General features: G+C 42.0%; 1 protein-coding gene across 4 annotated transcripts; it reads right to left on the reverse strand.

Moving 5' to 3' along the window:
* Positions 1–4,328: 4,328 nt before the first annotated feature.
* On the reverse strand, positions 4,329–23,431 carry cpeb2 (cytoplasmic polyadenylation element binding protein 2). Of its 4 annotated transcripts, XM_055060487.1 has the most exons (11): positions 21,876–23,431; positions 17,094–17,381; positions 13,148–13,238; positions 10,294–10,344; positions 9,218–9,241; positions 7,080–7,253; positions 6,892–6,981; positions 5,307–5,425; positions 5,100–5,214; positions 4,646–4,827; positions 4,329–4,563 (listed from the first exon to the last, which is right to left on the reverse strand). In XM_055060487.1, the coding sequence occupies exons 1-11, from the start codon at positions 22,812–22,814 to the stop codon at positions 4,336–4,338; spliced, it is 2,301 nt and encodes a 766-aa protein (XP_054916462.1). In that variant the 5' UTR covers positions 22,815–23,431; the 3' UTR covers positions 4,329–4,335. The 4 variants fall into 4 exon arrangements, with proteins under 4 accessions (XP_054916462.1, XP_054916479.1, XP_054916471.1 ...); XM_055060504.1 differs by lacking the exon at positions 10,294–10,344; XM_055060496.1 differs by lacking the exon at positions 9,218–9,241.
* Between the last annotated feature and the right edge of the window lie 320 nt (positions 23,432–23,751).

A 23,751-nucleotide genomic window follows, 5' to 3' on the forward strand; every position in this document is an offset into this window, starting at 1 on the left:
ATTTATTAGGCTTTGTCTTCTGAAGACAAAAAAAATTGATTATTTAAAAAAAAAAAAAAAAAGCTTCTCCGGTCCTTCTTATGAACCGATTTTCATGCAGGGTCTCAAGAAAAATGGATGTTTATACGGAAAAAAACACTGGGTCAGATTGTGTCCAAACAGAATGGGTCTTTATTCAGGAAGTGAAAGAAAAGAAGATTGTAATCAACACCCCATTTAAATACAAAACCAACAAAAATAAAAATAACCATGATATTCATCTTGCATATCAAAGAACCATTCAGTAATAATCGCAATCCAAACACCTTATAGACCGCTTTGTGAATCTATACACAAACTTTTGATTTAGAAATTAGTCACTTTACCAGTAAAATTACAAATATTTAGCTTTAAAAATAATCAAAAACTCAAAAATATCTCAGCAGTTAGCATCTCAAATATATTATGTGTCCACATAAAAATACAAATAAACCTCCACAAAAACAAAAACATTTAAATATGACGAATTCTTCCAAAAAAAACAAAAAAACAAAAAACAAATAAAAAACAAAACAAACAAGAAACGAAAAAAAAACCTGCTATACCGTTAAATGAAAAATAAAAACGCAGGACAAAACAAGATGAAAGGAAATAGAAATACGCATGAAAAAGTCTCTCCTTTTGTTAGCAAAACACTATTCAAAATAACTACAATCATTTACATCAGTACAAAGATATCTGGATTTAAAAATACTCGCAATGAAAAAACGGGGTTCGTTTTTCTGACGGTAAAAAATGACACTGTGGATCAGAAATCTGCAAAATATGCAATGAAAAAAATAAATCTGCATTTTAAAAAGGTCTACACTGTAGTTCTTACTTTTATACAAACATTAGAAACAGTATTGCACGTCACAACACAGAGTCGAGGTTAGTCGGCCTTTCAAAATGTGTTATATTCAAGTTTCAGAGCATCGACGAGGACAGGCAGCCGAGGCCTCGATGCAACGGGGGCCGGGGGAAGGAAGGAAGGAACGCAGGAAGGAAGGAAGTGGGGATCTGGAGGGGGGCGAGAATGTCAAGTGTCTTCCCAGATTTAAAGAAAACCTTCATGTTTCCTTCCTTCAAACAACATGTGCCTCGCGTTATCAAAATAAGAATCACCTGCGTATCAAAAACGTCTGATGGCGTTGCTAATGAAATGATTCCTCTGCAACCTTCGGGGCATAATTCATTGGTTGGGGGGAAACAAATTGTCATATTAGTCCTATTTAAATAGAAAAATACAATCAAAATCAAAAAAATCTTTTTTTGTTGTTTTTTTTTCTCGTCTACAAAAATAGTGAAATAAATACGCTTTTACAAAAACAAAGGGACAAAACGAGGACACGTACAGGACAAGCGAACAGTGTTTCAACGTAGAAAAAAAAAAGGAAAAGGAACTGCACGAAAACAGTTACGAGTCAAGTGTTACAGGTGACGATATTCACACTTCATCGGGGCAACTCGAGGGAGGGAGACGGGTCGAGATCGTTTCCTTCGCTTCACACTTTGTTTTTTTTTTTCCGGACTCCCGCTCCTCTGAACAAGCAAATTCCACTAAAATATATTATTTAAAACAAATCTGGGATTCTGGCTCTACTCACAGAGAACATAGATAACTTAAGACCACTGCATCACGCTACATCTTAAATAAGCAATTGTGGGGAAAAATAACATTTAATAAATCATCTTTACAGTTATAATAAATAGGCGGAGTCCACGTTTGCACTGAAATCATTAGTTGGGGGGAGTGAATAGAAAAGTAGTGCATAATAATAATAATATTATCAAAAAACATCTCAAAGAGCCAGTGAAGGGTAAGTAATTGTCGACACAAACAGTTTAAATTATATGAACCAGCTATAATAAGAATATATACGTTTGACTTTCCGTCCCGTTGAGGTTTTGTAACAGCACACACTTGACTAACACTGAAGACCACACTTTTGGGGGGCGTGGGGACGGGTTGGGGTTCGGGCGGGGACAGGACGGACACCAAAATCAAGATGACACAGGAGCGACACACATGTACGGTTACTGAGTGGACGGCCGGGGCGGGGTGGCCGTCCAGACAGAAAAGATTGTCCCTAAACGGTTTCGTCGAAACGTCTTTCGAGGGGTCGACAGAAACGAGTAGAAACGAACGATTCACTTAAAAAACAAAAAGGGTTTATTTTTTTTATTTTTATTAAAGTCATCGTCCTCGCTGTAAGAGCGCAGGGCAGGGAGATGATTTGTCATCAGGTTTTCTTAAAACTGCGGCACTTTAGTCGCATGGCGTGGAGCTGTGACTGTTACATCACAAAACACAAAACGTACAGAGCTCTGCAAACACATTCACACACCCAATATATACTTAAATTTAAAAAGAAGAACATTTCATTCGTGTTACGACCACACACTTCCACGTATTCGTTTGGGATTTTATGTGACAGACCAACACAAAGCAGAGCATGACTGTGGGGTGGAAGGACGACGCTACACAGTTGCAATTTTTTGGGGGGGGAAAAAAAAAGGTCACCAGAAATCAGTGGACTTCAGATGACTCTAAACATTGAGCCAGAAATTCACGTTCACATCTACTCTCCATCTCAACAGAACGGCCGTCTTTATTTCTCTAAAGAAATGTCAGACTCTAGATCTGCCCGGGTAATTTTCCTCCGTTTCCATTTCCATCGGTCTATAACGCATCAATGGTGGTTGTAGTGAGAAACATGTCCAAGGGGTATGAGTACTTTTGCTTAATAATCTCACTCTTTTGTTTGCATCTGTTCCTGCCAGAGAGCTGCAGACCCAGATCACTTGGGGACCGTTCAGAGGTCCGACCGCGGGAAAAGCGAAGGCATGTTGTTGAATTCATCTCTATGTAACGTGTTGATAACTAAACTAGAGCCTCAGCCTACAGTAAGAACAATCACACAGCACATGGACAACACAAACCACTGAACACCACTCTGCTTTTGAGATTTTTTTTTTTCATCTACACAAGGCGCCATGTCACCAAAGGATGGCGTCTACTAAGTCTACATTAGAACTGATATCACTTGTTTTTGTATTGATAGTATGTAAACAGATCAAACAACAGAGAAACATCGATGCATGCAAGTTTATGTACGTTTTTTTTCTTCTTCTTCTTCTTCTTCCCTAACTTCATCTTACTTCTTTTTTTTTTTCTTTTCCTCGTCATTTAGGAATCTGCAGTTGATGATCATGCTACCCAGTACAGAATTTCAGCTTTTGAAAATAGGATTTCAGTGATCATCTGTTTTGGTTTACTATATCTTTCTCACATCTATCCTGCATGCTACTGCTGCAGCTACAAGCCTATTGTGGTTTGCATGCACTCTTACTCTTTCTGTGGCGCCGTTAAGTGGTTGAGTGCATACTGCATTTCATTTTACATGATTCGGGTTTAAATATAACACCAACATATCTATTCATATATATTTATATATAGCAGCAAAGCTTCTAAAATAGCTTTTTTTTTCTTCTTAAGTATAAATGTTAGCAGAAAACCGGATTTTGTGTTTTGAGGTATCACTCTACAAGTTAGAATGAGCGCAAAAAAATAACCTTTTCTTCTTCTGGTTTTTTTTCTCCTAGCAATAAACTCTAAAAAGTGAAAAAAAACAAAAACAAAAAAAACAAACAAAAAGAAAACAAAAAGAAAAAACAACAAGAGAGCCCGTGGCGGCATTAGAAAGTAACGCTTGTTTCCGCGTCAGACAGCGTGTCGGTTTTGAGCTTCCTATCGTTTTTTTTGCTACCTTTGGTTAAATCACCTGCGGCACGTGTTGACGTTAGAGAATAGTCTTTTTGTTTAGTTTCACCCCCCCCCCCCCCCCCCAGAAACAAGTGTGCACTGAACGCACTGTGTGGTTGCTAGCAGCAGACAGACAGACAGACGAGCTGCCCCCATGCAAAAAACATTCCTGTATCTACTTTAAATCTCACATACAAAAATAATAATAGTAATCATAATCATAATAATAATAAAGAGCTACAAAAATTAATCTCTTTTTTGTTTCTTTTAAATCTCCACTTAGAAAAAGATGAAAGTACCACAAAAGAGTTGTAGAGTTATCAGAGCCTGAGATGTGAGGGGGGTTTTGGTGAAAAACTGAGGCTTGCGGTGTTTGGCTGCTACAAAAGATATAGCGCTATATATAGTATATATTGTATAGTGTTGCGCACTTGATTATACTGATAGCTTAGTTTAGCAGGAGAGGTGTTTCCCTTAACTCTGACTGTCACCGTTGGATGTGGAGCCCCTGCCCCCCCCTCCCACTCTCCCTCCCTCCCCCCTGACCCCTGTTAGTTCCAGCGGAAGTGGATCTGGCGCGGGCGGTCGGCGCCCTCCTTCACCAGGGGCTTGTGAAACTCTCGCCCTGCGCGGGAGTGGATGTTGGCCCAGCAGAACTCGCAGTAGTACTGGAGACAGGTGACATTAGCGCAGAAGAAGGGAGCGAATTTCCCGCCGCAGCGAGCGCCCTGGCACTCGTCACACAGCTGGTCGTCCAGGACGTAGGGCTTCACCTCCACCTGCGTTTGCAACGAGAAATTGTGTGAATGTCACATGTTAAATGACTAGGCGTGTGGGAGTTGTCAATAAAACAAACTGTACCCGCTTATCGATGTCTCCGTGCTGCAGCTGGACGAATCTTGCACTGATGGCAGCGATGTAACTCTGCTGATTGGAGAAGGCCACCCGCCCCGCCCCCTTAGGGTACTTGAGCTCTGGATCTGTGTCGATTCCTGCGTAGCACACTCCACCGTAGAGGCGGTCCATGATCATGGCCAGCTCAACTAAACAAAGGCCGAGAATTTTAATGAAGGAAAGTTAACATGACATAATGGCAGCTGTGGGCACAGCTAGCTAAAATGTTAGTTTTGCTAACCCTAAAACACTAGTCATAAACATTATTTACATGCCAACACAGTATTTAGTAGAAGCTAATGCTAAAGTGCTAACTTCAACAGAAATTATATGATGTCAGCCCTTGAAATGCTACAAAGGCAAGCATACAAGTTGAGTTGAGGAAATGAGAACTGAGGAAAAAGAACTATAGGGTACGTACTTGCTCTCAGGGGACGAGGGACTCCTCCCACAAAGATGGTTTTACGGGGATCGAGAGGCTGTGACCCGTCCATCACAAAGTCACTGTCGCTCAGGTTCCATGGTCGGATTTGCACCTAGAGTCAAACACAATGCAAGACTGACTCACGTCTCTTGATAAGACGTGAAACGTCGACGCCTTTTTGATGCTGCTGCACGAGGAACTCACTGGTTTGTCCTTGATGGTGGGGCTGGAAACACACAGGTAGAGCTTCCCATCCTCCTCCATGCACGCTTCAATCAGGGCCTGCACCGAGGTCTCCTCCTGGAACAGCAGGAAGGCGTATCCTTGGACAAACACACACACACACACACACCACACACACACACACACACACACACACACACACACACACACACACACACACACACACACACACACACACACACACACACACACACACATATACATAAGGTCTTAATGTGGATTCAGTACAAAAACATCACTTTGCGCAACCAACATTTAATCTTCTCCCTTAGCATTTCACCAGAGCGGATCATGCAGAAAGGGATATGTGAGTCTTCCTCTTTTGAGAAATCTGTACCTGATGAGCCGCTTCTGTGTTCAGTTGCTCAAATGTTTTGGCTCGTTATCTTGGTGGGTTCGGTCCAGCCTTTTCTGTCAGCTGTTCTTAAAATGATCCAGGATTAGTTGAACACGTTGGCCTAAATGCGTTGTAATGTTCCGATTGACTTAAAAAATTGCTGTTTGTGATACACCAAAACTCATAATTACTTAAAAAATGTACATCTTTTGTTCTATTTCTCATCCATGGAGCTCGAAGCTATTTGTGGGAATGTCAGGGCAACTAACTGGTTTGCATTGGATATTTCCTGATTTCTGAACATCTCTACAATATTTCAACGCAGAGCATCTCCATTATGACCAACATTATAATCATGATTATTTTGGTCAACGATGATTTGAATGAGTTTAATGACTTAATTTATCACACGTGAATAACAATAAATGGCCCTGAAACACAACATTTCCCCTGATTCAAGAATTTAAAAAAGAAGACCTGTATGGGAGGACTAAGCCTCCCATAAAATAACAAATATTTATCCATATCCAGGCTAATCGAGTCAAGAGTCAAACACAATGCAAGATCAAGCATCTCTCAGCCATGTTTATTGAGCTATATTTTATTATTATTATTATTGTTTTTTTAAAGGATACTGAAAACAGGAAGACTATTTATGCTATGAATTAATGAATGGAAAAGGGGTATGATTAGATAAGTTAAACTTCATCAAACTCCTTTTCAGACTCACATTCACGGAATAAGTGGTGTATTTACATGCATTTGAGTATGTAAATTATTATTATTATTATGTTTTGTTGGTGAAATGTCTGACTGAAATAAATGATCATCATTGTCAAAATAAATGGGTCCAGCTTCCAGACAATGACATCACCTGCTATTTTTTCCTAATTTGGATTAATGACTCTGGGTAATGGGTTTCTGTGTGATCATATTTACACCCTGGAGGGGAAAAACAACGTCATGGATTATTTACCAGAAATTGAAAATGACTGCTGGAGGTGAGGCTAAGCAGGGCGGATGATGGATGTTAGCGGATGCTAATAATTGTGACACCAGTGATTTTACTAAATCATTTCTTAATTTGGAATTTTCTCCCACTAAATAAAGATTTTACTTTAAGGATTTTTTTTTTTGGATGCCGACATTTATAGAAAATGGCTATGGAGGGAGTTAAATATCAGACGTGTTCATGTGTTTTGTCGATACCTTTAGGGGGAAAGTAGGATTTGCTCTCAGCTTTGTGTGGCCAGTCGACCACCAGGTGACCAAAGCGACGGAAGCTTGAGGTGATTTCATCTGAATCGACGTTTAGAAAGAAAAAAAAAAAAACAAATAGACAGATGTAAAAAGTGAAAAAAAAAAACCAATCGTGGATCCAGTCTAGTCATCCTCACCTTCGTCTATGTCAGGAGGCAAGCCCCCCACAAACACCTTACGAGAGAAGCGCTCGATGCGCTCCCCGTTTTGGTGGGGGTAGCAGTTGGGGGAGCCGAGGACACCCGGGACACCCTGGTTGCCGTGGCCGTCGTCGAGGAGATTGTCGTCGATCGGGAAGAGAGAGGAGCGGCCTGGCAAAGACGAACAGGAAGGTGAGACTGCAGCACGTCACAAGTGGACATTTGCAGGAAGCGTCCCGGCAGTGCTGCCTCTGAAAGGGAGCATCATTTCCTCCTCTTTACAGAGGGACAGATTAGAGAGTAAAGCGCTCTATAAAACAACCTGTCCACTTTCATCGCACTGCAACGTCGAGACAAAGCAGCAGCTTAAAGCGAGGATTATGTGCAGTTTCGTTTTTGGCAGATCTGTGACTGTGACACGCAATAATCTGGCCTCTGCACGGAGCCGCATGGCTGGACTGAAAAGCTGGGAACGAAATCATGTGACCTCCGAAGTGTTCAGTTTATTATCCGTCCTAATAAAAATAATTAAACTGATAACAGAAAAATCAGGTTTCTTCTAAAATGTCATTACCAGTTTTGCTAAAGGCAAACATATTCGATGTAATCTTTTATAATTATGTTGAAACTATTTGTGGCCTGAAAAAAAGAGAAGAAAAAAAAAGCTAAGTGGTTCGCCAACTGTGAATATACAAAAACGCAAAAAATCTAATTAACTTAACAAGTTAATTAATCCGCTGAATTACAAACGGAGGCAGCTCAGTGTTAGAAGTGTCCCAAACAAGGAAAGAATATACGAGGTTCTCTCAAAAGGTTTAAAAGTAATTTAATTTGGACTTAAAAAAAAAAAAGAACCAAACCTCAAGCACCCCAAAAAGTATTCACACCCCTTAAACTTTTTCCATTTTGTCATGTTACAACCAGAAACCTGAAAGTACCTCACTGGGACATTATATGACCAACACAATAACAGCATATTTACATTATTCAGCCCCATTTACCATGATACCCCGAAATAAGATCCAGAAGGCCTGGGTGATTTTAGAGCACTAAAACATGGTCAGGAACAAAAGGCTTGAATACTTTAAGTCACAAAGTTGGCCTTGTGAACACAGAAGGTGTTAAAACCTGCAGCACCTGCCTTAACGACCGACTCACATTCAGCCGCATATGGCCAAAATGTTAGGCACACATGTCAGCGGTGAGGGCTGCACTGAACAACCTAAATGTAATTCTGCGGAACCGGGCTTGGTGGGTGACCTTTTACAGAGAAGGAAGAAACAAGCTCTCAAGAGCTCAAATTTTAAGGCTGTTTTCATGTTTTGAAAATCCAATCGGTAATCTAAAATGCCTGAAAAGACATTTTTAATCAACCAGACATTCCATGTCTGCGTCACTCACATCTTAAGAACTCAATGGTTACCAAGCAGTATCCCAAACATATTATTTATGTCAGGGTTACTGGTGTTGATGTTAATGCTTACGCTGAAGAAACGTAGCTTTACCTTTCTGCATCTCCTGATAACCAAAAAGCAACAGTTTTAAACTGTATTTGACATTTTGACATGTACATCACAGAAGCTTATCTCTGATGTACTGTAGGGAAAGACTACAGTTTCCATTATTGCCTCAAACCTTTTGAGACAGAAACTAATAACACAACTTTGAAGCACTGGAGATTGAGTAAAAACTCATACATTTTTTATCATATTAAATTTTTTCTATTTTATCATTTCAAAAACAACTGCGTATGTTTTTTTTTTTAAACTGGAGGCCATTTTCCTCCTTGTTTAACGCATGTTTATATAAAAAGCTAAGCTGATTGATCTATGTAAAGACACCTAAACAACAATATAAAGTTCAGATCCAATATTTACAACTAATGGAAAGAGAATAACGGTCAAGACCAGATCTGGAAACCAATTGTTATCATTCTGATTTGTTAAGTAAAATATATATGTATATATTTTTTTTATAGCAAAAAGGGGAAAAAAAGGAATTTCTTCCTCAAAACAAATAAAAACCCCCAACATGTTCTAAAACCTAAAATCCAAAATACAGCGAGTTCTCAAAGCCCATTTAAAGTAAGCAGGAAAACATGCCACAAGAGAACACAGACACATTGCAGTATTTACCTCGACGTCTCCCATAGCTTCTGGCTGCATGTAGAAAAGTACAAGAGGGCAAGGTTCAGCTGTGCACACATTTTTCAAATGGTATTTTGTGACTTTAGACTTTAATCTGCAATTATTTCATAACTTTGTCCAACTACAAATCAACTAACTTGAGTAATTCATTAACAGAATAGAATGGCCTGCCTAAAAATGAACCATCTGCAGTGTCTCAAGAACATTCAGACTGCAGAAGAACGAGAGAGAGCAAAACAATGTCTGCTGTGAAATATGCCGTGTATGTTGGCAGCACTTTAGAAATCTCAGAGTTGCGTAAAGAAGCTTAATTTTCTAGACTAGGGGTATCAAACTCATTTTCGTTTTGGGCCAAAACAAGATCATGAATGCTCTTAAAGGGCCAGTTGTGCCAGAATGTATCGATAAAACCTGTTCAGAATCTATTAAAATATCATTGAATTCTTAAAATTAAATAATATTATTAAATATCTCTTCAGTCCTTCCAGGATTTTGTTTTTTGTTTTGCAATAAAGATCAAAGTGTTTGTGGTACTAATTTGGATTTATTATTATCATTATTTTTTTTCTGCAATAAACTCTCAAAGTGTGAGCACACTTAGTGTTTAATCTAGAACCCAGAGGGCCACACAAGAAGCGGTGGTGGGCCGGATTTGGCCCACGGGCCTCGAGTTTGAAACGTGTGTTCTAGACGATCCAAACGGGCTTGCGATCAGAAATTGGCCACAAAAAAACAAAAAACAACAATTTAGACTTTTTTTCTTATACTTAGAACAAATGAAAACAAAATCATTTAGATTTTTTTTTTAATTAAAAGCCATGCATACGAGTCTGTCCCCATAACTAGACATAACAATTTAGATCAGGATCTGAGAGCATCAATACTAAAGCATCTATAGTATGTTGCCCTTAAAAGTGTGGCAGCATTTTAAAATAGAAAGCCTCGAAGAGTTACACGAGGAGCCCTGCAGGTGGTGAAGTGTGAGTCTAATGAGGTCAAAGAGTAACAGGGGATGCGGCGAGGGGAGCCGGAGAAAGAGGGAGACGACGCTTCCAGATAATTACCATTGAGCATGAGAAGGCCGTCGGCCCCGGGGTTAGGGCAGCCCACACGGCCTGACATGAGAAACACACACGTTATGTTACAAGCTCAGACACACACCACAGAAATACAAATACAGATACCAACGGGAGGGGGGGAAGCGGCGGAGGGAGAGGACAGGATGAGGCCGACGCATTTACATGGCAACTGATGCAGAAACGGATAAACGACAAACAGGGAGAGCACAGCTGTGTGCTGCAGGCAAAAATGAGACAAACGTTGATAAAAAAAAAAGAGGGCATTTATGACATTTTTTTCACTAATTACATTGTTTTTTATTTACATTTCTTTTTAGAACAGGTGAACCTTCGCTTTTTTTAAAAGCTGGCTTCATGCTGCAAATACTGGTATTCACTTAATGATCCGTCTTATTTATGGTTTCGGTTGTGTGTGGTTTCTACTTCCTTTTGATTTATTGTTTTTGGTTTTGTGTCTTATTTAGAACATTTAAAATTTCTTCCTGTTCTCGTGTGGAGTGTCCTGTTTCTATGAAGTTTACAAGTCTTTGAGAGAGGGTACTTGCAATATTATGGCATTATGATCATATTACGTGGAAATGGTTTCAAAACGACAATATTATCATTTATCGCGATCAGTTTTGGGACGACTTATCGTCCAGCAAAACGTGTTATAGCCACAGGCCTAAATGGCATTTTATGCAGTACCAGCATACAGAGCAGGATGTTTTAGTAGTATTTAATATTAAAATGGTGTCGAATTACAGTCAGGCATGCAGTGTCTCATTGTAGTATCCTCTCACTGAGTATTTGTCTTCAGCATCCCTTCGTCAATACTTGGTTGAGTCGCCTTTTCTCTGCAGTCTCATCTTTTGGTCTTTTGGGAGTTTGCAAAGCCACAGTATGGAATTTTATACACGTTCTTCTTGTATACCACACTGAGCAGTCAGTATGTCTGAAAAGGCGCTATATAAGTTAGTTTACTCTAACCCTAGGAATTTTGAGGAACAGTTTACACTAAACTACACACACAGCATGTGTCTGAAGACAAATGGTTCAAGTGCATCAGCGTAAGGACGGCTCTGGATAAAAATGCACAACGGTGCTTTTCAGATTTTCTTTTGTAAAAGAAAAAAAGAAAAAGAAAAGAAAACCATAATCATAATTTTTATCCCACTTCATAGTTTTGTTGTACTGCACCACATAAAATCCTGCTAAAATCTGAGTTTCTGCAGGTTTCACCTACTCAATTTTAATTATATATATATATATATATATATACAAATAGTCCTGTCATGACAAAACATAAGACCTGTGATTGACATATTTAAACCCTACTTACATTTTTACTGAATTTAAGACAGTTTAAGGCCTTAATTTTAATATTTTTAAGAGTTTTTATGGCTTTGCGGATTTCCTGAGAATTCAGAGATTTCTAGTTGTGTCATGTGACGAATGTTGTGAGGAATTTGCCCCAACCACGCCACTTTTTAAGTTACCTAATCGTCTTTAGGTTACCGTTAGCGCTGTGTCATCTGCACAGCTATTTGCAAGTGAATGCTGAGAATTTGAAGATGTGACTTCTGAACCCTCTTCTTTAGGTCGTCTGACCTGTACTGACCAGCTGAAACTGCATTTGCAGACAATGACAGGAATACAAGGCAGAGGACACTTTGGCGTGGTTGTGCCAAAGCTCCAGCACAGGAGCTGCAGTCTGCAGATGAGTCATGGTGGAGCAGATAATGGGCTCGTCTGCGTTTTATTTTTGTTTGCCTACCAAAACGGAACCAAAATCTGAAATGTTTCATTCGAGAGATAAAAAAAAAGCCTTGATAGCTTAAAAAGTTCTTAGCTTCTTATGCTAACAAGCTCATAAAAACTGATAATTTTACCATGTGCTCTTATATTTAAAAGCTGTTAAGCATAATAAAGTGGTAATGCTGTAAATAGCCTGTCAGGGCCTTGTAAGCCGTCGTCCCTCTCATCTCCCCTCTTGGCTGTCATAAACAGTGTGCGGAAGGGTGATCTCATCTAAAATTAGCCCGCCCCCCTCCCGTCTTCTTTTTTGCTCTGCACACTGGTCCATGTCCTGTCCATCTGTTCAAGCAGAAACCCCCCTCTACCCAGAAAATAAATAAATAAATAAATATACAGCTCATGGAAGAAGAGCACAGGTGGATTGCTAATAAAATGAACAGGAATGACGGCGCTTATTGCTTGTCCACAAACAAATCAGTAACCAAAGCAGACGTGCCTGCTTGTGCCACCGGTGTTCTTCCTCTGTTCTTTCAATATTGTAAAGTGAGAGCGTATATGGCTCGCGCGGCTGTAAATGAGCCACTGGCAGGCGGTGGCGGAGACGGAGGCAGAGGAGGAGGAGGAGGAAGAGGAGGAAGGCGCGTGGGGTGCAGTCATCCGACACTGCTACTCTGATGTTCAGCAGCTGAGCGCCAGAGGCCGGGACAGTGTCACACTCTCTGCCTGTCGCTGTCAAACCATGAGAAATAATTCAGAAGAAGCCCAGCGCTCCTTCACAATCTGTTGAATTTTCAAAGGCTGGTTTCTCTTCTCACTCTTACTGATGCACAAAAACCCCCAAAACAAAACAGCAGGCCGGTTCTGCTAGCCAGGTTAAGCCAACCACTAGACCAGAGCTTTAAGGGTCAGTTGAACGTGCAGCTGGTGGCACCGGCATTAAGCTCTCAGCGGGGAGGTAAATAAGCTTGCGTGTGGAAAAAAACAACATGTCTGTGGGAGAAACAGGCTCGTCGGCTCCTGGAGACGATTCCCCGAGCGAGATTGCCTTCCTCTGACCTCCAAACACGAGGGGCGGAGACCAAAAGAGAAAAGGCCACCTCACCTTTTATCGGATCCTGCTCCACTCGCATGATGTTGATCAGGGAGCTCTCCAGGGAGTGCATGTTCAGGCTGTCGTACATTCTGGAGCGGTCCTGGAAAAGTAAAAGAAAAAAAAAAATGGGTGGGATGTTTGTGCCAGAAATAAAGGAAGCACACACCATGATGCATCTGTAAATCTATCACAGATTTGTGATTTTGGCTCGTGAGTATTAAAGCCTCTGAAACGTGGCTATTGGGCTTAACATGCAGGGGACCATAGATTCAGATCAACATTCTTTCCATATTTATTCAATCAGAGGGCCTGGAGGTAAGCCAGTGAGGGGCTGGTCAACTATAAGGAACTGAGTTGTATACAATTAGATAGTAAAGAAATGCGAACGCTTGGAATCCTTTTATTTCCTAAATTGCATCAGTTTGTCAAACGAAACTGAAAGCATTCAAAGGACATTCATACTTCTGCAAGGTTCTGCATGTGAAAGTCGTCACAAGGCAAGGTTGAAATAAGATTAGTTTTATCTCATTCAGTATAAATGAATGACTAAAACATCATTTTATGAACCCGTGAAAGTACAAAGTACAAGAATGAAATGGCATCCTTGGAAATTTCTCTGTGGTTTTCAGTCTCAGAAAAAAGACGAATCCGCCCTTTACTCCTGCTAACGTGTCAGAAATGCGAGCAGAGACACCCAGCATGTTCGAACACGAAGATAAAGCAATATCTTTATTGGAAGAAATATTTATACTTCAAAATTTGATTGAACCGATTTATTTGTAGCAAAACTTGATTCTGTTATTGACGATCAATTTTAGGCCGAACTAAATGTGGTTGGGGAATGATTCTGACCTCTGACACCGAGAGCAGAGGCGACTCCCTCGCTCGCTCGCTCTCTCTCTCTCTTACCGTCGTCAGTCTGAATCCCATGTGACTGTGGAAAGGTGACGCCGCATAGATGCGCTCTGTCAGCGACTGCCAAACGTTAAACAGAAAAGGAAGGAAGAAAGGAAGGAAAAGACTTGGAATCTGAAAAATTTCTGGGTCTGACACTGTTTATGGAAATTTATCCATGAAGTCAGGCCTGCTTCCTGGAATGGAAGCGTTGTTCTTCTTGGCACCGATGCAACTAAAAATACAAACTCATAGCAACAACTTGGCGGCAACCTCATTCAGGCTGATATCATTAGTTGAGTTTGAATGAGTCATATAACCCAGTTAATGAACGTAGGAAAAACTAAGTGTCTGATGAGGCCTCAGCAAGTCTAAATTATTAAACAAACCCTTTCGAAGAGAAGAAATGGGACACTTTGGTTCAGCATTCAGATGTAACGTTGTGACTTTCTCTCAGCAGTTTCTGCCCGAATGGCTTCATGGGGGAATTTAACAAGAAAAACATCAGGTCTTCAGCTAAAGGACGGCTTGAGGGAGTCTGGAGAATGTCTGGACAACCGGATCCCGATACTGTCCAGAGTTTGCCTCCGAGAACAGACGACTGCACCCTGTTAATAACACAGCATGCAGAGCACACAATACTTCTTCCTCTAAGTTCCCTAATCAGTCGTCAGTCAAACCTGTCATCACGCTGGCTTCACTAGGCAAAAGGAAACACTCAGTTTGATATCTAGAGGCCGGTTCTTACTAAATTTGTTCCAGAATGCTTCTTGTTTAGGTGTTGTCAATTTAGCACTGCGGTGAATTTGAGAAAAGAAGCTTAGATTAGCTGTTTCGACGTGGTTCATTTGAGTCATTAGGCAAAACAAGTGAGACGAAAGTGCTTTACTGAAGAGGGTTTTACGTCCAAAATGATAGTTTTGGAAAATAAAGTGCATTTATTATTAGGAAAAAAAATGCAAATGGGAACAGGTGAATGGAAAGAGTTCATAATCGAATTTTCTCTCAGTAGCTTCTGGGAAAGAAAATTGATTGACATGGACAACTCCCACTTTTTTGTTCAGTAAGCACATCTTCATTTGCTATCTTTAATTGTGAAATTTACACACACATTGTGAATGAAAATTGGGAAATTAAAAAATACGAGAGACCTGTCCTGAACAGCCTGTTTCAGCAAAAGATCTAACATACCCGAGGTGTTAAATTAAACAACTTTTGCAAATTATGTCAGACTTGGCGAGGAACGAGACGACATGTTGGATCAGCATATTTCAGTCTGAGCCAACGCAGTGAAACCCAACGATTGATCGCATCTTTCCAGGCATGACAGGATACGCCAAACATCCACAAAGACAACAGACACTCCAAAAAGAGTCAATTTTCCTCTGAAGGATGTCGACTGCAGTTGCTGCTTAAACTTTCCTTTCGGCTTTCATTTGATTTGAGTTCAAACTACATTACAGCCATTATTATTCCCAAAAGGACAGACTGGTTTACAATTTGATGAAGGGATCAATTCACATTTTCCTAGTGAATGGAAACTCGGCTATTGTTTCCTCCGATATCCAATTTGAATGACTGAGTTTCCCTTCAGAAGCACAACGTTCAGGCACTAAGAGAACAAATTCACCGAAATCTTTAGAAACAAAGACGTGAATTAGTGATTCAGCTCTTCAGCGTGCCTTGAAATATTCTTCTCCTTTGAGCCTTTCCACAGTTTATTACATTAAAACCACAAACTTCAATGCATTTTGTCTCGTAGATCAACACCAAGTAGTACATAAAGTGTGAGGCGGGAGGAAACTGATGAATGGTTTTTATAGTAATTTCCAAATGAATATGTGAAAAGTTTGGTGTACATTTGTGTCCAGCTCCCTTGAGTCAATGGATTAAAACTCTGACATGTCTGCCTGTATGTCACTTCAAACAGAAGGCTCCCACCACCGTGTTCCTCACTGTCATTAAATTATAGATTTGTGAAAAAATGACTGACAGCTGTCAAAAAGAAAACGTCCTCCAGATTTAAAGTGACCTCCTGGCTCCTTCTCTGACTTCTCTGACTGATGGTTCATTATCGGTTTATGTCTTGATAGGCTGACAGCTGTACTCTACTCTTTTTGCTTTCAGATTAAGGATAGAACAGGGCTCTCTGTGACATGTTGTCGTAAAGCCTGACCCTGCTTGTTATTTTTTGATGTCGGCTGCGATCCTTGCTCTTCAAGATGCTATTCATGTCCTCCAGTAAACCGCCGAGACCTTCACAAGACACCTGGATTTATTCTGACATTAAGACAGCATTCACCAGCCCCATTTAGTCTGCTTTAATCGAACTCAAGTTCATTTGTCTAGGAAGTCTGGTTCGTTTGTGGAGGTGAAAATGTGAAATTAAACTGATGCTGACCAGAAAAGCAAACTCCGGTCCGCCTAAAAACTTCTGTCTCGCTTTGATTGAAGTGAACTCTAGTGCAGTTTTGTATACATATGTGAACACTAGTGGGTCTGAATCTGCTCTGAAAGCAGGAAGTGGATTATAGTGCAGGGCATTCTGGGTAAATGAACCAAAACAAAAACGCTCATCTAGTGCTAGCAGGAGAACTGCCTTGTGGTTATTTTCCAAACTGCTAAAACCTCACGCTACTTCGTTTTTTTTACATTTCGCAAAGAAGGAAGTTGCTCTCAGCGTCAACTTCAGAGGTTTTCATGCTGTTCCCTTTCGTGGCTCTTGGCGAAGCGCCACCACAGGTAAGGAGGGGAATCGTTTTACACAGTGCAGTGTGAAAGCGAACCGCACCAGCTCAACATGTAATAAATGTTTCAACTTTGGTTCCCAATCAAACCCAGTCTATTGGACTACCAGGGGTGAAAACATCCTAAATTACATGTTGACCTTTTGTGTTGGTCTGTGATATAAAAACCTGGAAAATGTATCGACTAAATGGGACATTTTAGAAGAGAACAGGAAAGACAAAAACTCAGCATCATGATTGGGTTAATACGCGCATCGACACGACCATAAACGAATTCGGTTTGACACAAATGCTGAAATCATGTGAACTCATACCTGCAGGGGCAACATGGTGTTGCTGTTGCTGTCTGTGCGAAACATGTTCTCCTCCATCCAGGACTTCGGCCCCAGCGACCCTCCGGAGCGTGGGAACTTGGGCGGGGCGATGACGTTGCTGGAGAAGGGCTTCTTCAGCGGCGAGGCGTGACTGACGGAGCCGGGCACACCCATGCCGCTGCCTCTGCGGTGGTCCCGGCCCCAAGACATGCCCCCACCTCCGCAGCCGCCGCCGCCGCCCCAGCCGTTACCCTGGTGGCTCCCCCATGGGGACGCTTTCATCATGGGCTGCGCCGGCAACAAGCAAGAAGTTAGATCAAATGCATAAATATGCCTCAAACAAGCAGTAAGTTTAATACTCGGTTTAATCCCATCCCTTATTTCCCCTCGTCAGCCACTGCCGAACTTTATCTGCTTCTGTAATGGGTGGGTAGATAAGAAGATTTAGAGCTTTAAGACTAATGCTAAGTATCCCGTGCCCTGCGACACCACCACTGGAACTTGCACACTCTCTCCACCTGGACCGAGAGTCTTCTGCTGAACCCTCTCAATCTTTGTTGGCAATGTCATGTGGAAATCCTATCCAGAGGCATTAGGCTTTGTTTATGACAAAGAGAGCCAAAAAGAGGAAAAATATAAGAGTGTGTTTTGCTCGAAAATTCAAATCGGCATTTCTGGTGTGTGCCACCCCGGCTGATAGTTGATAGGAATGAGTGGAAGTAAAGTTACTGTTTTTTTAAACAATCATTTTGGTAATTGGTCGTACTGACGATGACTTGGATTAAAAAATTTGCACATTATGCTGATATTTCAGTTTGCACAATATTGAAAATACATAAAATATGTAAATAATTAAATTGATTTTCTTAAAAGAGAAAATGAACATTTTATTGCCTTTAAATTAAAGGACAAAGAGTTCCTATTGTGAACGTTTGAACTTTGGGACGCATCTGCAGGTAAAAAAACACATCTAACATCAACATGTGTAAAGGCCTTTCTGCTTGACTTTAGAACATCGAAGGGCTGATCTGTTGACAATGTTTTTGATTAAGCAGTTAATAATTGGACAGCAAAAGGTGCTTAATTGGAGATTTTTATTAAAGAATTTGAACCAGGTAAAGAAAATACTATGCCACTGAGTTTGATATCTAGTGAGGTGGTGGAGGAGGAGTTCTGTGTAAGATATATTTACAAAGGTGTTTTTTTTATCTCTTAATTGCAAAATGTATGTATTTTTTGTACTGTTTTGGCTCAATTATTGTTCTGGGGCTGTTGTTTTGTTCAGCAAATTGCCTCTTTTTTTTGGTCTGTGTACTCCAGTTAACAATCGATTACTAAATTAGTTGACAATTATTTCAATTATTAAAATAGCTAATCAGAAGTATTCTGATTAATTGTTCCAGCCCTATGCAGGCCACAGCGTTTCTCAGGGCGAGAAATATTTAATATTAATAAATTAACAAGAGATGTTTTTTTTTTTTTTTTCACAAACTAGTGCTTCATCTTAAAAAAAATAAAATCTAATCATATGCCGGTCGCTTCGCGCTCAGAGCAGAACGGCAGGTCCTACAGAAGACGATAGAGACGACCTACGGATGAACAGTCTGCTCTGGCTCTGATCAGAGGGCGGAAATAGAAAAATCGGATCATTTTCCAATCAGTAAACCACAGCGTCCCCTAAGTGCTCACGGGTCACTCTGACAACAACAAGGCTGCGATGGTTTGAGTTGTTACTGAGGGAAGGCGACCAAAAGCTAACTTGCTGCAGTTTTCACAGCCAGTTCTGACATCTGAAGATGCAACCACTGAATATCGCTTTGATTTCACCAGACTGACAAAGTTAACCACTCCGAAGGAAGTTTGATGTGCTGTTGCAATAATACACAAAACTGGCTGCAGAAGAGTCAACTTCTGTCAAAAAACTTTAAAATTCTGGGAATAATTTCAAACATTAGAAAAATATTGGATATTTTGTGATATTGAAAAGTCACAAATTTGCAAGAAAAACTTTTTTTTCCCCAGGAGAATATTCATAAATCTACACCATAAAGTCAGAAGTTTGTTTTTTAAAAATAATAGATATACAAATAAGCAACAAAAAGTAACACAACTCCTAAGGTTTAAGTGGCAAATGCAGAAGATGTGCATCTATGCACTTTTCATAGTGGCTCCTTTTTCTGACCCAGAACGACATGTACAGGGTCCAGACTCATCATGAGCGTCTCAAACGGGATCCAGAATACACACCTGAGACAGTGAGGAGGGAGCTGAGTCTAAACCTGGGAAATATCCTTCTAATACCAGAGAAGAGTCTAGATCTAACACTTACACTTTGGAAAATATCCAGATACACATTTTCTAGATCTACTACGCCAATCTTTGAGGATGTCTAGGCATTCTTTGTTGAAAATGTCTGATTTTATAATATTAGTCAACTTTCTTGCTAATTTCTGACTTCACAATGTCACAAATATTCTGTTTTTGTAATATGAATTTATGACTTTTCAACTCATCAGAACATTCAACTTTATTCATGTGTAGATGTGAAATTAGTCTAAAAATTGTGGAGATTTTGGGTGGCTAATTATATGTTTTTCATTTATCTCCAATCACCCTGACACTATTGTATAAAAGAGGTATTGCAACAATCTTGTTATTGCTTTTTTTGTTGTTTTTTTTCTTATAGATTCCTTTCGCATAACCAAGAGGATTTTCCTTTATCAGTACTGTAGACCGTCAGTCATGTGAAAAAGACACCCCTGGTTGGTCCTATTTTTTAAAAAGGTTGTTTTACTTTTCTGTTTTTGTTAGCATGGGATAACAGCCATGACTCGGTCACACAGCAACAGTCTTCAGTCAGGGGTCTTTTCTGATTCACTGGAAGACGGACTGCTACCAAAGATCCTCCCCGCCCACAGCACCACCACCCCAAGAAAGTTGGCTCATATGAGTCGCTCACGACAGCGTTTAGTTTCTTTTGTTATTTTCAACTGAATTGAATTGGAGTTAAATTGGGAAAAATCACATTTTTAATTCCTCCAGAGAGGCTGTTTAATGTTTTATGTAGTACTCAGAGTTAAAGGGGAACTAGCTTTTTTAACGCTAAGCTAGTTAGCTTAGTTTCTGTCTAGTTCAGGTCACACCTTTACAAAAATTCCAATAAAAGAGAAACCCTGATGTGACGTCATAAGAAAAGAAGAATATAGGGTTAGAGTGTCATCACAGTTTGTCTCGGTTCAGAAGTAAGCTTCTTCTGTGTTTCAAGCTCCTAATGACGTCACCCCATTGGAGAGAAGTCGACTTTCTGCTTTTTCTCTCCTGTCAATACGTTGTTGGATGAGTATTTGATCAGGGCGGGGCGAGGGTGGCGGGGCGTGTCGACGAAGGTCACAGGATTGCCTTTGTTGTTTTCATGTAAATATATTTACAATAGATTCAAAGAAGAGGAAAAAAAAGGATACAGGGCAAAGAAAGGACAACACTGCAGAAGCACTTACAGGCACACCCAGTCAACACACACACACACACACACACACACACACCCCGCACGCACACACCACACACACACACACACACACACACACACACACACACACACACCCGCACGCACACACACACACACACACACACACACACACACACACACACACACACACACACACACACACACACACACACACTCGCATGCACACACACACACCCTGTTAGTGTGCAAATCACATGAGAAACCTGAAGCTGAAGGCTACCCGGCTCGTAAAGCTTCCTGTTGCAGAGCGGTGAGGTGCGTGTGAGTCTCTGCTGTCTTTCCTCAGGGTGTGCCATCACTGGATGTTTTCATTTCACCCAAACATAAATAAAATAAAATATAATAAATGAGCACCCAGTTAGGACGCGGAAAGAACCCTGTGAGCCTTTGTATTCCCACTGAGCGAACCACAAGACAGGGATGGTCCGGCACCATGTGACTGCATCCCACTGCCAGCTTCCAGGAGAGAACAACAGGAAGATTCAGCGATGCTCAGAGTTCCAGCGTTCCCCCACTCTCTCTTTATGCCTCAAGGGTAGAGGCTCTAAGCCTTGCACAATGTATTATGAAAAGAAATATTTATCCCTCAAAGAGCCTGGCAGCAGACTGGGCACATTGTTTTCCCGAACACCTACTGTACTGTCACAAGGTGTTTCCCATAGGGATGGAACGATTAATTGGAATAATCGCATTGCATCGATTATTGAGATAATCGCCAGCTAAGTTAGTGATCGATTAATCGTTAACTGGAGAGTACAGACTCAAAAAAGATGCCGTTTTCTGAAAGAACAACGTACTCAGAGCAGTAATTAATCCATAACTGTATGAAAAATGATACAAAGTTTCTATACATGTGATGTGGAGTCAAACAGAAACGTTTTGCATCGTTTTAGTTACAACCTGTGCTGCAAATGACCAAGCGTACTAAATCCCATTTTATTGAATTTTAGAAAATAAGATGTTTGTTTCTTATTTAAAAAAGGAACTGTATTAGTTATTTGCACGTTTTAATGTGTTTCTAATACTGCATTAAAAAATAGCTGAATATTTAAATGTCAGAATAATGCATAGACTAACCGATAACTGAAATAATCGTTAGTTGCAGCCCATAATGGAAACAATGAAAACATTGTTTCCATTAATAGGCACTCGACTTGTGCAATTTTTTAAAAAGTACATTATTCACTAACTCCTAGCTAATACCCTGATACACAATGCGCCGTCTTGCTATGAGAGGATGCTGCCCGGCTGCTCACCTGGTGTTGGTTGTAATTGTTCCTCTGCTGCAGGAAGGCGCCCTGCTGGGGGTGCATCTGGGGACTGACCGGAGACCTGCGGCTCTGCGGCTGCTGAGGAACGTTCATCTGAGGCGAGAACGGGCCGCCGAAGCCCTGCACGTTAATCCCGGCGCACGGATTAGCCGACACCGGCGAAAAGCTCTGAAAGAAGGCCGGGTTGATGGAGGACGGGATGCCCGGGTAGAAGCTGTTCTCGGAGTCCGCGCCGGGCATCTGGCTGATGGCGTTCGCGTGCATGGGGTTGATGGAGCTGGCCGCCGGCGGAGGCGAGGAGCTGGTCTGCACGGACCAAGGGGTGCCGAAACCGGGGAGGGAGGGCGAGGACGGGCCGCCGCCGGCGCTCTGGATCTCCTGGGAGGAGGGCAGGTTGGGGAAAGCGGCGCCGAGACCCCCGGACAGCATACTGCCGGTGCTGCTGCTGCTGCCATTGCCGTTATTCAAGTGGTGGGCGATGGGGGAGTCCATTTGGATCTCGTTCAGATTGCCAGAGGGAGGCGATGGCGTCGCAGCATCGGCTTCGGCCGCCTCCACAGCAGAGCCGCGGGGGTCAGCGGCGCTGGAGAAGGGCTGCAGGTGACCGAAGCGCCCCGGGGGCGGGGGGAACTGCTCTGCCGGGGTGAACCGGAGCTGCTGATGTGTGCTCCGCTGAAGGTCACAGAGGGACTGCGTGTGGCAGAAATGCTCGGGGAAAGAGATCTTCTGGGTTAGGTGGATGTAATCCGACGTGAAGGAGCTCGGCTGGCTCTCGGTCTGGACGGCTCGCTTCGCGGATTTGCTGACCGAGCCGCCGCTGCTGCTGCCGCCGCCGCCGCTGGTGCTGCTGCTGATGCGGTCCTCCTCCTCCTGGGCTGATGGGGGCAACTGAGCGGCTGTCACCCCCACCGGCTCATCCTGCATGTTGTGCTGATGCGCAGTCGCTGACAGGAAACGAGGGGACGCGGCGGCGCTCGTGAAGGGCGAACCGAGGAATAAATGACTCTCGGGGAAACTGGCAGGGCGAGGCGCAGGATCCGCGCGGCGGCGAAATCTACGAACACCAAGTTTGACGTTTCAACTCGGCAGGAAAGCGCTTTTAAAAAACGGCGTACAGTCGACCGCCGGTGTGTCTCTGTGTGGTCCTTCCAGCTGGTGGTGGTGGTGGTGGCGGCGGGGGGGATATGAGTGAATTGGCTGGAGGTGGAGGGGGTCAGGCCTAGACAGAAATACTCGCCTGCTTCCCGTCGGAGTCTCTCCTCGTCTCGGCGGACTCGCCGTCGAAACCTGAACACCGAGCTGCTTCGGCCTGGTTGCGCGTTTCCTAGCCGGCGCGGCCCATTCCCCTGTCCGAACCGTGCTGCCCCCCTCCTCCGGTGACCGGCTGGGCTGCTGCTGCGGCAGAGGATTAAAGATCCCCGACTCGAACCACGTCACGGCCGCATCACGCCTCCGTGCGCGCGCCTCGAGCCTGGAGCCGCAAAGAGGAGCCGCATTGTTTACGTCACTTTTTCATTATTCATAAAGTGCAGTGGGCCTACACACCCCTCGTTACACCGCTAAAGTCGCCTACAGCTGGGCGAGGCACCATATATAACCGTATTGTTGAGTAATATAGAAGTGTACATACGCTATACTCTTCTACTCTGCCTCATATTAGTGTATTCAGTCAATGAACGCAGGCACAAGCCGGCACACAGCCTGCAGACTACATTACCGAACGCCAAAAGTGCCACAAATATACGTATAGGCGCATGAACTAACCATTTGTAAATGCCAGTACAAAAATGTAAAATAAATTGGACATATACCTTAAACACGTAGCTACATTTAATTACATATGTCACTTGATTATTTTAAA

The sequence above is a fragment of the Poeciliopsis prolifica genome, unplaced genomic scaffold (genome assembly GCF_027474105.1).
Source record: "Poeciliopsis prolifica strain line A6 unplaced genomic scaffold, Auburn_PproV2 SCAFFOLD002, whole genome shotgun sequence".
NCBI classification, from domain to species: Eukaryota; Metazoa; Chordata; class Actinopteri; order Cyprinodontiformes; family Poeciliidae; genus Poeciliopsis; species Poeciliopsis prolifica.

Bases quoted from the DNA above. Each gene is read 5' to 3' on its own strand.
- cpeb2 (XM_055060487.1), bottom strand. From the start codon at position 22,814: ATGCAGGATGAGCCGGTGGGGGTGACAGCCGCTCAGTTGCCCCCATCA. The intron at 7,254-9,217 runs GTAAATACTGCA...CGTCTTTGCCAG, and splicing joins AAGCTATGGGAGACGTCGAG to GCCGCTCCTCTCTCTTCCCG. The intron at 4,564-4,645 runs GTACAGTTTGTT...TTGCAAACGCAG, and splicing joins ACGGAGACATCGATAAGCGG to GTGGAGGTGAAGCCCTACGT.